Source organism: Pseudopipra pipra, chromosome 22 (genome assembly GCF_036250125.1).
Source record: "Pseudopipra pipra isolate bDixPip1 chromosome 22, bDixPip1.hap1, whole genome shotgun sequence".
Taxonomy (NCBI): domain Eukaryota; kingdom Metazoa; phylum Chordata; class Aves; order Passeriformes; family Pipridae; genus Pseudopipra; species Pseudopipra pipra.
The window spans coordinates 5025552-5040077 of record NC_087570.1 but is presented as its reverse complement, the minus strand read 5'-3'; the positions used below and the strand labels follow the sequence as shown (position 1 = coordinate 5040077).

Here is a 14526-nt window from a genome sequence, read left to right as displayed (position 1 = left end):
TTCATTATTTGAATAATAATAAAATACAGTTGTGTTTTAATAAAGAGCTCAGAAAACTTGAAAATACACGTGTCTAAAAATTCATAGTTTTGCATTTGGAGTCTTTTTACATTTTATAAGCAAATTCAAGCTCATTTTTCCCCACTTAAGCATAATTTTCCTTCTGTCAAGCAGCTCCTTAATTTGAAAACCCTGTAAATTAAGTGCTGTAACAGGATCCTCCTTTTTAATGTTTTTAAAACAAAAGTCTTCCTCTGGTGCTTCAATGTGGCCCCAATATTGGGAGCCAACAAAAAATCATGCTGAAAACACCACAGTGCAAGAGGTTCAAAGTGCTGGATAAAATAAGGTTATTTGCTTGCCTAAATCCTTCAGTTTTGTTAATAGTTTGAGCGTGCCCGTTTTCAAAGTCTTCCCTGAAAATTACCTTCAAGTGCAAGTTTAAGATACAGTTGTAAAAGCTGTAAAAGGTTTTCTCATAGCAGAACTATAGACCCATTTGTGCATTCTCAGTTCCAGAACTGAGTAACCTCAGAGCTTTTGGGGGAGTTTAAAATTTGTAATTTTTGTGGAAGTTTAAAATTCGTATTTTCCACATCCGAATTCTCCTCTGTAGCAGTAGAAAAAAATTATATTCCCAGACATCCCTTTTCAGTCTAAGGCCTCAGAAATAACCACTGTGTTTAATTTCTGAGGTAGAATAAGACAGTTCAGCTGGAAGCATTGGAAGCACAGGGATCCTCCAGTCCAACAGTGGGTTTATGGCATAAAAGACAAGAGTTGTGCCCACTGGATGACTTCGCTGTGCTGTGACTCAGACCCTGGGCTGCAGATCCTGGTTGAACACAGCCACCACAATTGTCAGTTAAGTCACAGGCTGTAAAATATAATTATGGGAAGTGGGTTCCTAAAGACTGGCTTCCAAACCCAAGACCTCATTCAAGAAGAAGCCCCAGCAGTTTTCTGCCAGAGGTGGTTGGAGCTTCAGCGTCATCAGGCAGTGAAGTGGAACAGGATTTTCAGGTTCTGAGGTTTGAGTCAACGCTGTTTATCACAGATGATGCTGTGCCAGCTTTGAGAGACCTTTTCCTGAGGGCAGCGGGCAGGAGATGTTTGGAAAGATAATCACATGGATCTGCTCTAATATTCACTGGAACACAGGGAAAATATTTTGGGTTTATGGTTAACCTCAACAATGAGGTCAGAATCAATCAGGGAACATGTTACATCAGCCAGGACACAAGGTGACACACTCTAGAGCTGTCAGGAAAAGGAACTTACTTCTACTCCAAAACAACTGTTCAATCTCATTTTTCTCTTCTAAAACAAAATGAACTATGTACAGGCAATGAAATGCTGTTGTTTAGACATAATAGTTGTAATTTAGTAAAAAAAGCTCGTGTAAAAGATTTCCCTTCTTGATATCCTGTGTCTACTTATACTGGAGAAATTTGGTCTGATAATGAGCAAAAGCAAACTGTAATAATAGAAGAAATATCCAGGAGGATGAGGGGAAATATGTCCATGAAGATCTGGGATGGGAAATGGAATGCAATAGTTTTAAAATTGAATTCAAATGGATAATTCCTGAGCATTGACTGAATGATAATTTAACTCCAGTCCCTTAGACGTGCTGGTCACAGGAATGTTCTGGACACCTGAACCCAAATTATCATGACAAGAAGTCTCAGGTGGAAAATTAACGGCATACAATTAGAAAAATGTTCCTTTTCCAACCTGGTAAAGGACTTTCTAGGGTATCGAAGAAGAAAGAGAAGAATTGGCCATTCAATTTAAAAGAAAAAGCATTCAAATGTTTAAACTGCAAAGATCTTCCTTCGGCTCTCAAAGCTTAAAAACCTCTAAAGCATCAGTGTCTGTATTTGTCTGAGATTTCAAGTCTCTGCAGGAATGCTACATTTGCCATAACATTTGTTCTATAAGACATTAGAAAATGATTAATTTTATCAGTCAGTCAGTGTATGATCTGTAATTTCCTCTAACTGGTTTTCATCCCAGCATCTTGAATACCCAGAGGAACCTTCTTTTCTTCTGGAAGTAACTCTTGAAGTAAATTGTCCTCATTTTCCACCGAGATGTGAACTTCAGTTTCACTTTTCGAGGGATTTTTTTCTTTTGAAAGGAGAGTTTCTTCCCCTCCTGGGGAATAAGAGGGAGTGTTTCCATAATCCATCTGCTCTGGGCACTGGGAACTGCAGTCTGGGCTACAGACTTTGACAATACAAGTCACATTCACCTGCGTTCCTCCATTACCAGAATGTTCTGTCAAATAAACAGAAAACACATTAAACATGGAAAAATGAAACCCAGAACGGGTTCTGGATTCTTTGTCCACTTCTTTGACTTATAGTTAAGATAGATACTAAATATCCTCTTGCTTCCCTTAGTTTGGTCAAGCTGGTGGATTTGGTTCTGTAAATTTTGGTGGGTTTTTATGGTGCCATAAAATCCACATCACCTCAGAAATAAAAAGGCTACAAAAATCAAGGCAGAGCCCTGGATCACAAACCATTCCCTGCCCATCTGTTGCCATTTCAGATGGTTTTGACAATGTTTTCTTACTGCTCCCTTTGGCTCCTACTGCCACTCACAGGTGAGTGCTGCCCACCTGATCCCCTGCCCAAAAATACCTGTTACTTCACCAAACCACCACCTCTCTACTGTCTCAGGGTGACAGCTTAAAACAACCACTTTTTCTTTTCAAAAGTTACTAAATTTTCCTCTCTGCTCAACAGGGGCCTCATGTTTTATCCTGCCATTTAAACTGCTAAAAAGGCTTATAATTGGTAAACAAATTTCAAGGGGTTCTGGATCATTCTGAACCATTCCCACCTGAACTCGCAGAGCTGTGTCTGTCTCCACCGTGGAGTTTAGAACTTTCTGCAGGTGGATGTTGCTGCTGAAATCCTTCTGGTTTTCTCTTTTCATCATTCTTTTTACTTTCTACACTGACTCTTGCAGTTGGATTATTCAGGTTGCCACTGCTGGACCCAGAAGTTCCCAAGAGATGCTGTTCCTCCTGTTCAGAGTTGCTGGAGTCCTGCAATCCTGTCTCTCTCACTTTTTTGTCACACTGTTTTTCTGTGAGGGGAAAAGGCTGGAACATTTGCAGAGAAATGCAAAGAATTAGTATTTAAAAAAACCCAACATACTAACAGAGAACTGGTCAGTCCTTAGGCAGCTAAAGAAACCACTGATGATTGGAACTAGATGAGTTTAAGGTCTCTTCAAACCCAAGCCAGTCTATGGTAATTTCTATCTGCATAGTGATGACTTTAACTAAATTCATATCAGCTCATTGGGGGTTCAACAAAATGAACTTGTCTCCTGAAGGCACCCACAGCACCACACTGATTATCTAGAGAACAAAGGCTCTAAAATCTGGTTTTCTGCCCCCATCTGTGTTTTACTGCTAATAAAGTGAGGAGAGTGCATCATGTGGGCTATGTAAAGTGCATTTTACACCTGGCTTGGGGACCAAACCATCCCATTCTCACTCCAGTTGTCTTTCTGCTGTGCAGTTTTTTATTACTTAAAATTAAATAAGACTGCATGATTTCTGTACAATTTTTAAAGAGGTGGAAGAGATGGAAAGGATGGTGGCACTCACCAAATCTGCCTCTGTAGCTGGTGCAGAGAACACAGGGGCTGCAAGTGAGCAAAGAAATTCATGAGCACCCAAACCTGCTGCAAAAGCTGCACTCTGAACTAGTCTGAGTGATATCCCCTGATCCCAGAATAAACTCCTAATGTACATTTACACACAGCTTGAAAATATTGAAAGCTGTATTATATTAATCTTAGAAGGTGACTTAAATTTAGCCAGCAAGCAAAGAGGAGCCTCTGCAATGAATTCCTAATTTTTATAGCATAGTGTCAATGAGGAAAGGTACTGATGGCCATACACTACAGTCATGTCGGTTTAACGAGAACACCTGATCATATCTAATATTTAAATGAAGTACAAAATATTTAACAAGCTCCAGCACAACTGTTGCACACTTGTCCAACTCCATGAGGGTGTTGTGTCTTTAGACAATTATCTAAAATCTGAGGAACAAGACAGGTTTGAAGAGAGCTGGCATCTTCTGAGGCATTAACTTCAGTCAACCACCAGGCTCAGATAAGTGGGAAACACAGTGACACTTTTTCCAGTGTTTACAGATTTGCTTGTTTTCACTTCATGAGTCTTACCTTTTTTGTTAGAGACTAAGCAATAACCCAAAATAGCAGTTATCACGACCAGTAACAATGGTCCTGCTACTGCTCCTGAAAATAAATAAAAAAAGAGGAATTATTTAGCAGGTTGATCTGACAAAGGATCGAATTAGAAAAAGGTAGTCTTGTAGCTTCTGTCCATGGGTACCTGATATTCACAAATATCAGGTGTGTGACATTCACATTTGACGCCTCTATGGTCAGATACAAGAATTTGTTAAATACAGGCCAGGCAGCCTGGAATGCTCCTAAACATCTCTGTCTTCTGGATGGCCTGTGAACAGAACACTCCTCCACTTGAGAATCCTGTCTGGGGAAAGGCTGCCAGAAGGCTCCAAAGACCTCTCGCCAGGAGGTTTATCAAGTCAGGTTTGCCTCAGCCCAGAATCTAAGATAAACCTTTTCTACCAGCTACAGCAGCAATTCTCAGGAAATGCCTTCTTTTAACTAGTTTGGGGATTTTTAGAAACATTTCCAGAATTCCAAGGGCTGTACAACACATGGGGGTAGTGCAGATGCAAAGGTAAAAATGCAACTAACAACAAGCAGTGTCATATTGAATTAATTCAGCTCTTCTGAGGTTCTGTTTGGGTACAGGTAATTGGTTTTACAAAGAAACTGAGAACTTAATATGAACTTGGTTCCTGGGCAGACAAAATTGACTTTAAATGAGTTAAAGCTCACCAATGGTGGGAGACAGGTCAGGCACAGAGTTTAACATGATGGGTTGAGTTATTATTTCAGGTCTGTGGGGAGCTGAGCTTTGGGTCAGGAGCAGGTTCAGGATGGTGTGAGGTAGAACTGTGGCTGTTCCTGAGTCGCTGCAAACAGTGTCATTCCTGCTGTTCCCAGGAACAGCCACTGATTTACAACTGCAAGAAACAGAAAGAGAAGGTGGGAAAGGCAGCAAACCCTGTGCACAGGCAAGGCTGCTGTGGGACAGACACTGGCTTACACTGTGTGGGGTGTGCAGCTGGTGTCGTAGGATTCCTCAGGGGAGAAAGTGCCAGGAGGACAAGGTTTGCACTCTGTGTCTGTGCTGTCTGTCCCTTCAAACAAAGAGGAAAACTCCAGTTAGTCTGGTGAGAAACCAGAGAATGAATAACCAAGGTCTGTGTAGATTCTGGAAGTGCTACAGAGGCAGTGCATAAAATACAGCCTGGAACTGTCACAGGAGAGATTCGCTTGAAGCACCCAACCCAAACACACTTCAGAAAATTAATCAGCTGTTAGTTTGGTGCCTCTGACATTCAATCTTTTTCAAAGTCTAAAACCACCCAAATGTGGTGCTGCAGACAAAGCTGAGCTTTTTCACTAGTCCCTGACAGACTGACCCCCTGCTGTTGGAGTTCTGCATCTTCTCAAATGATCCCTGATTTCTTAAAAATATTTACTGTTTTGAATTTTTGAATATTATTTATCATCTTGAGACAGATATATTATCAGAGTGGTAATCTCCATCAGCTAATAAAACCAGATCAATTCTGCAGGACAACATGAAGTCATCATTATTTACTGTACATTATCAGAGTGGTAATCTCCATCAGCTAATAAAACCAGGTCAATTCTGCAGGACAACATGGAGTCATCATTATTCACTGTACCCAAAACTCCACCTGAAGCACTGTGTTTCAAGGATTTAAGGAGGAATTAAGTGGTCTTGAACCTCAGTCACTTCTACAGAATAAATCACAGTAGAGCAAAACAAAGGAAGATTAAGTTGGATTAGGAACTCTGTGATATATGGCAGTAAAAGACTGCAACATGTTATCCCCTTGGATGTACCTCTGGAGAATATTGTCACTCTGGTTAGTGCCTACCTGCTAAGAATGTAAAAAAAACACTAAAAAGAGTGTCTAATTGTAGGGAATTAGGGTGGAGTAAGAGTTCAGTAAGCAGAGTGTTCAAAATTAAATTACCTCTTCTGGAAACTCGGTACCCTCTGCCACATTTTTTATGCACTCTGCACATTCTGCAGTACTCCTCTATTTTGGACACGCAGTACTTGTGGGGTGGGCAGCTACAGATCCTGTCCTGGGACTGAGTGCATGTTTGATTCTCCACAAGCCCTTTTTTTAAAACAAGAATAAAGCAAGATGTTATTACCAACATTTCAAATCACAGCCTACAACGTTTTGGGTGAATATGAGATGATGTTCACATACCACAAGCTGAAGGTAATTTTGCAGCTTTGGGCTAGTTTAGCATCATAAACCAATTATGCCAATATGCTCCAATGTCTACCTTGTCAGAAGAGTTTCCTCTCTCTTTCTCTCTCTGGGCAAGGAGGAATTTGCATTTGTAGAATGCACCTTAAAACTCTGCACCTGCAGCTGTGTTATATTTTATCATAACCCCAAATATGCACATCTGTGTTGCCTGTGTTCATCACTGCAGTACCTGGGGGCCACAACTGAGATTTGCAGCCTGAGCACATCATGCAACTGTATTAAAGTGTTTGGAGACTTTACTACACACATTTTCATACTGTAATTAACCAGCTTTGTAAGATTATCTGTTTAGATGAGATAAAGATCCTTTGAACAGCTTAGACTATATCCCTAAAACTTACTTGTCAGTGAGTCAAGTAGGTGATTTTCAACACCAGTTTCCCTTAGAAATGGTGGAGAACAGCATGACTGAGTCTGTTCATGATGTGATCTATCAGCCCAGTGTATAGATGTTGGTACAATGTACTGCCTTATCTAAGCTGCTTCAATGACCAGAACCAGAAATAAAAACAACACAGGAATATCACAGCTGGTGTTTGCTGTTGTCACTTTGGCAGACGAGTCAAGAAATTACTGGACACTGGAAATGCAATTATCCATTTACCCCTGTGCATGCCAGGTCTCAAGATCTCTTGACTAGACATGATAAGCAGGAACTCATTCTATTGGAACTATTTTAGTGATGCAGTGCCCAAGTTTCTGAGAATATAAGGTTAGTGTCCCCTTTTTAGGACTCAGAAAGAAAAAGGGACAGGGCCCCCTCCAAGTATTGTCCTTGATTCTTATCCCCAAATCTTACCAAAAGCATGAGGACATACAAGTGATAGATAAAACCTGCCAGGAGAACCGACTGGGTTAAACCAAGCCTGGTCTTTGAGGAGGCTGTTAAAGTCACAAATGGCTCTTTACTAATCCAGGCCTACCTTTCCTGCAGGGTGGTGAGCAGGCAAAGCACTGTGGGGACCAGTTCCAGATGGCTGTGTAGGTGTTGGGTCTGCAGGGCCTGCACTTGGTGTCCACAGTGTGACTGCAGCTCTCTGTCTTGTACTGACCTATTAAAAAAAAAATAAATGAAACCAAAACAGAGAAAGCATCTCACTGGAATTGCTTAAGGTAAGGTTCATTTTCAGCTGTAGAACCCCTTCCCTTCACTGGCACTATCAGATTTAACTCTGATTTATGTTAATCATATTTGACCCCTTTTCCTAAGTTCAGTTCAGTGAATTCCAGCCACATTCAAAACAAGGCAGCCCCAATCCTGAAGAAAACCCCTCAGCATATCCTTAGATGCAGCTCTCACAGTACAAAGGAAAACACCTCAGTTGCTATTTCCCTATCTTGTGAAATGAGAAGGAATATAAAAGCCAGTGCCTCATATCCTCTACAGAAATATCCTGGAAAACATACTCAGAAAGCAGGATTAACACTGAAAAAAATCTGTGGAGCTGCCTGAAGAATCTGTGTTTCAAAAGAAGAGGCTCTGGAGATGAGCCACATGAATTATTTCCAAAGACTTTGTCTTTCCATGTACTTACCTGAAGCTTAAAATTCTGCATCCTACATCCTGCTAATGATTTAGGCTGATGTGGTGCTGAACAGTACATAAAACAACAGGAAAAGGTTTCATGTATGAATTACCAGCTTCCATCCATCATGTTTTTAACAAAGGAAGTTTGACAGACATTTCTAGATAATGTCAGTTAATTCAAGCAACTGCAGCCGCTTCAGCAAATACTGATTTCCTGTTTGTACTTCTGGATCTGACAGAAACTCAGCATTTATGGCGACAAATTTCCTTTGCTCAGCATGTAATGAGGAAAAAAAGGTAGTTTTTTGCTGTGTCTTATGTAATAACATAGTTAAAACTCATTTCAAAACCTCTATTAGTAAATATTCAAATAGTATTACTACCCCCAAAAAAACCCAACCCAAAAGCCCACCCTTCTGCAGATAAAAAGTTTAGCTCGCTACAGATCACCAGTAATTATCCCTGGAGTATAAAACATGACAGCTCAGAGCAGACAGCCAGAATGCATTACAACATCAAAAAAAATCAAAGAAAATTGACTGAATTTGGCTGCATAAAGTTTGAACTGGAACCCACCTGGAGGGCACTGGCTGCAACATTTATTAAGTTCTTCAAAATAGAATTCAGTGCTGGGATCTTTGCACTGTGCAAACTGTGGTGTATAAGGCAATGAATATTCCTAGGAGAAATTAATGGGAAATCATTAGTCACAAGTCCATTCTGACCCTGAATTAGAGAGAGAAATACTTAAAACCCAGTGCAATTACAACCCCCTTCCTTGCCAGGGCACTGATGGAGCCCTGATGAAACAGAACACAGCAGATGCAGGAGAACACGCAGCTTATGAGACCATTTTGAGGCGCCTCTGTTTTTCAAAGACCTGTCACAAAGAACAAAGTGATTTCTCCAGGTTTTATGTTCAAAAGAGTGCAATGGGATTGGCATCACACCCACTCACTACTGCATCCCCCAAACCTAAGGGCTGGGAGCCTTGTCCTCAGCTGCCATCACTCAGCCAACCTCTGACTAAACACCAGCAAAACCCAAATTCTTGCCCGTGGGTTTTTGGGAGAAGCATTTTCTGTGTTAAAAATTACCTGTTTCACCAAAGGAAAGGAGAAAGGCTCTAATCTTCCCAGATACTTAGTGGTTCCTTCCTGAATGAGAAAGGACTTGATGTTTTGAAAATGATGTCTGCAAAAACTGCCCTGCTGCTTGTGAGAAGCAGCACCTGGCAAAAATGCAGGTCAAATGCAGGAGGAACAGTCCTGAAACACAGGGTGCCTACAGCTCACGCTGATCAGCACAGCTCAGTGACTTCAGTGAACAAATGTCACAATATTTGATAATTGCTAACTGCTTTCAAAGGGAAAAACACATTCCTCAAAGGAAAAAGGCTCCTGTTAGGACAAGTGTAGGAGTTTCCTGCTAGATCAGCAGCAAGGGGCTGTTTAAAAATGATGTGACACTGCTCAGCTTTGTGCAGTCTGAAGAGACTGTTGCATGTATAATCTACACACATTTGGAGAAATCACTGCTAAAAGGAGAAATCAAAACAGGAACAAGCTCCTGGGAGGGTGGTAATGAAAATATCCTTCCTCCTTACTGGAACACATGTTAATTATCTATTGTGTCTTCCCATTACAGACAAAGCAGACTAACACTTCCCATTCTCAACAATCACTTAAAGGGAATCCGAGGTTTTCTTATGCAGCTTGTGAAATATTTTATCTCTTATCTAGTTGTGATCAGAAACAGGATTTTGCCAATCTCCTTAATGGTCAGTGTCAAAAAGAACATTTCCTGAGAATGTGAAGGCAGAGAAAAGTCTTCTTGAGTTTAGGTATCTGAGGATGGGCAATGACAAATCACCCTGTTTGCAAATGTGAGCTGGCACTAAAATCTGATGAAGGAAAAAAGGGCTTTGCTCTCATCAAATATATTTTTCATTTAAATTATTTATTAAAAGAAGAAAGATCAAGTGTTGTCATCCCATTTTTGTAGTCACTGTGATCAGCTTCATTAAAACAAGCACTTGAGAGCCTTTTTAAAACACAGAACTTCACTGCAAGAGCAGACACAGGGGAAAAAAAAAGGAGAAGTACATTAAACCACATCACAAGTTATCCTGCTGATGAGGCTTCCTGGCAAAAAAAAAAAAAAAGTTTTTATCTGGTGCTCTGAACTGTCAGTTGTAAATCCTGCCCTGTGGGCTGCAGACACAGAAAAACCTGTGGGTTGCTGGGCTCACACCTGCCTCTCTGAAGTTGTGCTTGAAGGGATCTCTCTGCTGTCTGATACAATCTCTCTGACCTTTTATCTGATGAGCTGTTGCTCTCCGTGCCTTACAATTGACAATCCTTCCCAACTGTCCTCAAAGAACATCAGTGGAAACTAAAAGGGATTTGTGACTGGTTTAGATACTCATCTGTTTAGTAGTTACTCCCAGCTTTTAATCAAAGCTGTCAAATCCTGCAGAGGAAGTACAGGCCCTTTACTAGTTATAAAACTCCCCTGGATTTCTGGGCTACACTTTTTAGAGCCATCTCACCAATCCCAAGGTCCAGGTTGGGCCATACAATATTTGTGTAGTTCCCTTGGCTACTTTGGGATGAACAACTGATGCGTGGACGGCCAGATTCCATTCCACAATCTTTGCATTTTCTTACTGCTTGTATCTCTCCCAAGTCCTCATTTTACTCTCTGTTTTTACTGTGACTCACTGTTCTACAAGCAGACTGTGTGAAGGAAAACCAACCTGATGCTGTGTGTTTTGCGTTACAGCCTTGGAACTTCTCAGCTTATGTGGCCATGTCTAATGGCAGCTGATCTTAAAGAGATTTATATTGACAAAATGAAGACTTTGGAAGACTTGAATTTAATGTGACAGGTACAACTAGAATTAAAATGCCCCATCTATCTGGCAGCAGAGGCACAAACGTTCTTTAACGTGAAATTTAGTCTCGCTCTGTGCACAGCAACCAAATTAAGCAATGCATTTTGGCACAGCCATGGGTAAACTATGACTGTCTTTTTACTACACAACTCACCAGGCAGATTTTTGCAATGCCTGTGCACTAAGCAACAACTAGGAAATTACACATGCAAAGGCAATGACTCCAGACTCTCCAGAGTCCCTGCACTGTTTGAATCACATTCCCATTTGCACTACAGACACCCAGTACACAGGGGACCTACTTTCCCACTGGAGAGGAGCAGGCTAACAGCAGTCACCACACCAAGAGCACTTCATGTGCAATTAAACTTAAGTATCTTAAATAATAAAAACACAACATGTTAATGGATGAATATATATCTATTCACATAACATTCATTTTCACTCAAGAAGGCCATTTAAACAAAGATATTTAGGCATATATTTTAATCCTAACTACCTTTTTATTGGTCTCCTTGCCTGCTTCAAACTGAAGCTGCCAATCAAAGGAGTCTGAAGAGGAACTACATCTGTGCACAACGTTCTTTTCGCACATGAAACCACAATGAAGTCACTGAGGCCTCTGTCGTAAGAGTCTGTTCCTATGGAAAGGACCTGAGGTCCAGAGACACCCTTTGCTGAGCTACCAGACCTGCTGGAGACAGGAAAAACCCCAATTCTGTCTGAAATATTTAAACTGGTCATTAACAAAAATAATTCTGTGGAAGATTAGTTACCAGATAACAGCATCTCACCAAAATCAGCTGGAGCTGTTTCAGGCTGCACCAACTATACTCACACCATAAAGTTTCTCTTAAAGCTGCACAGATCTCTAAGATACGGGTCCATTATGTGAATTATTCTCCCATCCTATATTGCACTTTATTCCTATTAAGCAGAAGTCCTTGTACAACCACACACAAACAGATTTACAGCTCCACATTCCCCTTCCCTGAGGAAACAGTGTCTCTGTGCAAATTCTACTTCATTGCCACCCACCATCACAACATGAAAACATCTTCCCAAAAGAGAAGGCAGAAGCTGCACAGAACTTGGAAGCTACTCCCAACATGCAAAAATCATAGAGGTCAGTCAAAGGCTGTAGGAAGACAAACTTTATTATATGTCTATTTGGGAAAACATGGATATTTCACCAGCTCTTCTGTTTGAAAAATTCAGGCTATTTCTGAGTGACTCTGGTGACTCAGTTGTTCAAAATGGTAAAAGTAATGTTCAGTTCCTGTGACTGACACAGGGAGTGAGGCCAGGAGTGTTCACAGAATTTCAGCTGAATGAGAAAAAGCAGGAAATAGTGTCACTCAAGAGCTATTGCTTTGCCAATTTGTCTCCCTCAAAAATAAAATAAGTTTTCTATAACAAATCACTTCTTAAAATTGATATAACAGACAGGGGTTTTTTTCCAGCTCTGTGGCAGATGTGGTACTCCTGAAGCTACTCTGTTTTTCTAACTTTATATATAGACTTTTCTCTGGTTTGTCACAATGCAGAAAGAGATGCTGAAAATTTCCTTCATTATTTTCACCATTATGTTTTGCCACGTTTAGGGTGAGAGGAGAGTTAATTCCTTTTGAATTGAAGCCCCTTGTTCAGAAAGGAACATGACAGAACTTTACACTTAAATTCTGAGACTCTCTCTTCTTCGTCTTTTGTACCCTGCCCACTGCAAAGTGTCCAGTAAACCAGGTTCAAAATATCATCAGAATAAGAAACAGTTAAAATAATTATTTTAATATGTTGTCAACCTACTGTAGCACCAAGTACTCTTTGAAAGACCATTGTGTAATTTCAGGCCCAATACACATTCTGACACCCTCACCTGGTTTCACTGAACCTTTGTCTTATCAAGCCTAAATCCCTATGATTAAATAAACATGTAGATAACATGAATATCCCACGAAAACACAACGACCTGGACATCTCAGCAGCATTTCCATATTGGTCTTCACAATCCCGGACATTTTAAAACCAGACAGAAAAATGCTACTGATAGACCAGTACAGCAAGCACAGAATCCAAGACAAACAGATCCCATGGAGCTCTTTGGTTGAAGCAGTTACAAGCCCTCATTGCCCAAGAGTGGTACAGCTGGACACGAGAGAGAACAGGCACAGCTGGAACGAGAGAACAGTCCCAGCTGCAGCACATCAGGTCTGCACTGTAAATTAAAAGGCTTTTCTACGTAAATAAGGAAGAGTTCTAGGGAACCAACAGAGCACAACAAGCTCTTCCTGTTTGAACAACGGTGTCAAATGCGTATGGATTTACACCCTGCACTTGCCAGGACACTCACAATTTTTACAAATACTCAAACAAGCCTGAAAAACCAACTTATTCCCAACGAAAATGCAGGAAAAACGGTTTGATGCTGCTTTGGGAAGCCAAGAAAAACAACGACATAGCCAAGGGGAACAGGGTTAGCTTTAAAGGAGTCTTAAGAGCGGGACTTGAGGCTGCCGTAGAGATCACAGCGAGTTCTGTGTAAGCGGGGACAGGCGGGTGACAAGGGCTACAAAGGTGACACGGGGCCCACGGGTGACAAGGGGCCGGCAGGTGACAGAGGGCAGACAGGTGACACGGGGCAGAGAAGTGGCAGGGGGCGGACAAATGGCAAGGGGCGGACAGGTGACAAGGGCAGAGAGGTGACACGGGGCGGGCGGGTGACTCCCCCATCCCACAGGGACACGATGCCCGCCCGCAGCGCATCTCCGGGAGCGCATCTCCCCGAGGCGATGCCCTCTCGCGTTCCCCCCGGGGCGCTCCCGCTCCGCAGCGCTCCCCGCGCCCCAGGAGCGGCGGGCAGACCCCCGCAGCCCCCCGCACAGCCCCGGCCCGCACTCACCCGCCCGCCCGCGGTCCGGAGCAGCCCCACGAGCAGCGCCCAGCGCGGCCACATCGCGCCGCGAGTGCGCGGGGCGGGGACGGGGCGGCCCCGGCGTGGGACCGGCCCCGCGATGTGCCCGCGGTGCTGCCCAGGGCCCCCACACCGGAGCTGCTCACGGGAGACTCTCGCCGTGGGGGAACCGCACAGTCACAGAATATGCCGAGTTGGAGGCGTCCCACAAGCAGCATCGAGTTCAGCCCTCAGCCCTGCACAGGACCATCCTCGAGAGTCACATCATGTGCCCGAGAGTATCATCCGAGCTCTTCTTGAGCTCCGTGAGGTTTGGTGCTGTGACCACTGCCCTGGAGGCTCTCTTTAGTCCTATTTGTGCTCCACTCATAGAATATCCTGAGTTGTATCATCTCCTGGATTTCACCCCAAAATACGAACTTACCTTTTGCAGCATCCCAGCATTCATTGGTACCCATCCCAGCATTCATTGATACCCATCCCAGCATTCATTGATACCCATCCCAGCATTCATTGATACCCATCCCAGCATTCATTGGTACCCATCCCAGCATTTATTGATAACCATCCCAGCATTCATTAATACCCATCCCAGCATTCATTGATACCCATCCCAGCATTTGTTAATACCCATCCCAGCATTCATTGATACCCATTCCAGCATTCATTGATACCCACCCCAGCATTCATTGATACCCATCCCAGCATTCATTAGTACCCA

The 14526-nt window shown here is 42.3% G+C and overlaps 1 protein-coding gene across 1 annotated transcript; it reads right to left on the bottom strand.

Annotated features, from left to right (window-relative positions):
- Positions 1-333: 333 nt before the first annotated feature.
- On the bottom strand, positions 334-14027 carry TNFRSF1B (TNF receptor superfamily member 1B). The gene is made up of 10 exons (XM_064678628.1): positions 13794-14027; positions 8575-8677; positions 7394-7522; positions 6159-6308; positions 5195-5288; positions 4924-5111; positions 4216-4290; positions 3632-3669; positions 2854-3118; positions 334-2283 (listed from the first exon to the last, which is right to left on the bottom strand). The coding sequence occupies exons 1-10, from the start codon at positions 13845-13847 to the stop codon at positions 2000-2002; spliced, it is 1380 nt and encodes a 459-aa protein (XP_064534698.1). The 5' UTR covers positions 13848-14027; the 3' UTR covers positions 334-1999.
- Between the last annotated feature and the right edge of the window lie 499 nt (positions 14028-14526).

What these genes read in the sequence shown, in the direction of transcription:
- TNFRSF1B (XM_064678628.1), bottom strand. Translation starts at nt 13,847, where the DNA reads ATGTGGCCGCGCTGGGCGCTGCTCGTGGGGCTGCTCCGGACCGCGGGC. An exon ending in GTACCGAGTTTCCAGAAGAG is followed by an intron (nt 5,289 to 6,158) that starts GTAATTTAATTT and finishes CTTTGTTTGAAG; the next exon opens with GGACAGACAGCACAGACACA. An exon ending in CAGCTACAGAGGCAGATTTG is followed by an intron (nt 3,119 to 3,631) that starts GTGAGTGCCACC and finishes CAAATGTTCCAG; the next exon opens with CCTTTTCCCCTCACAGAAAA.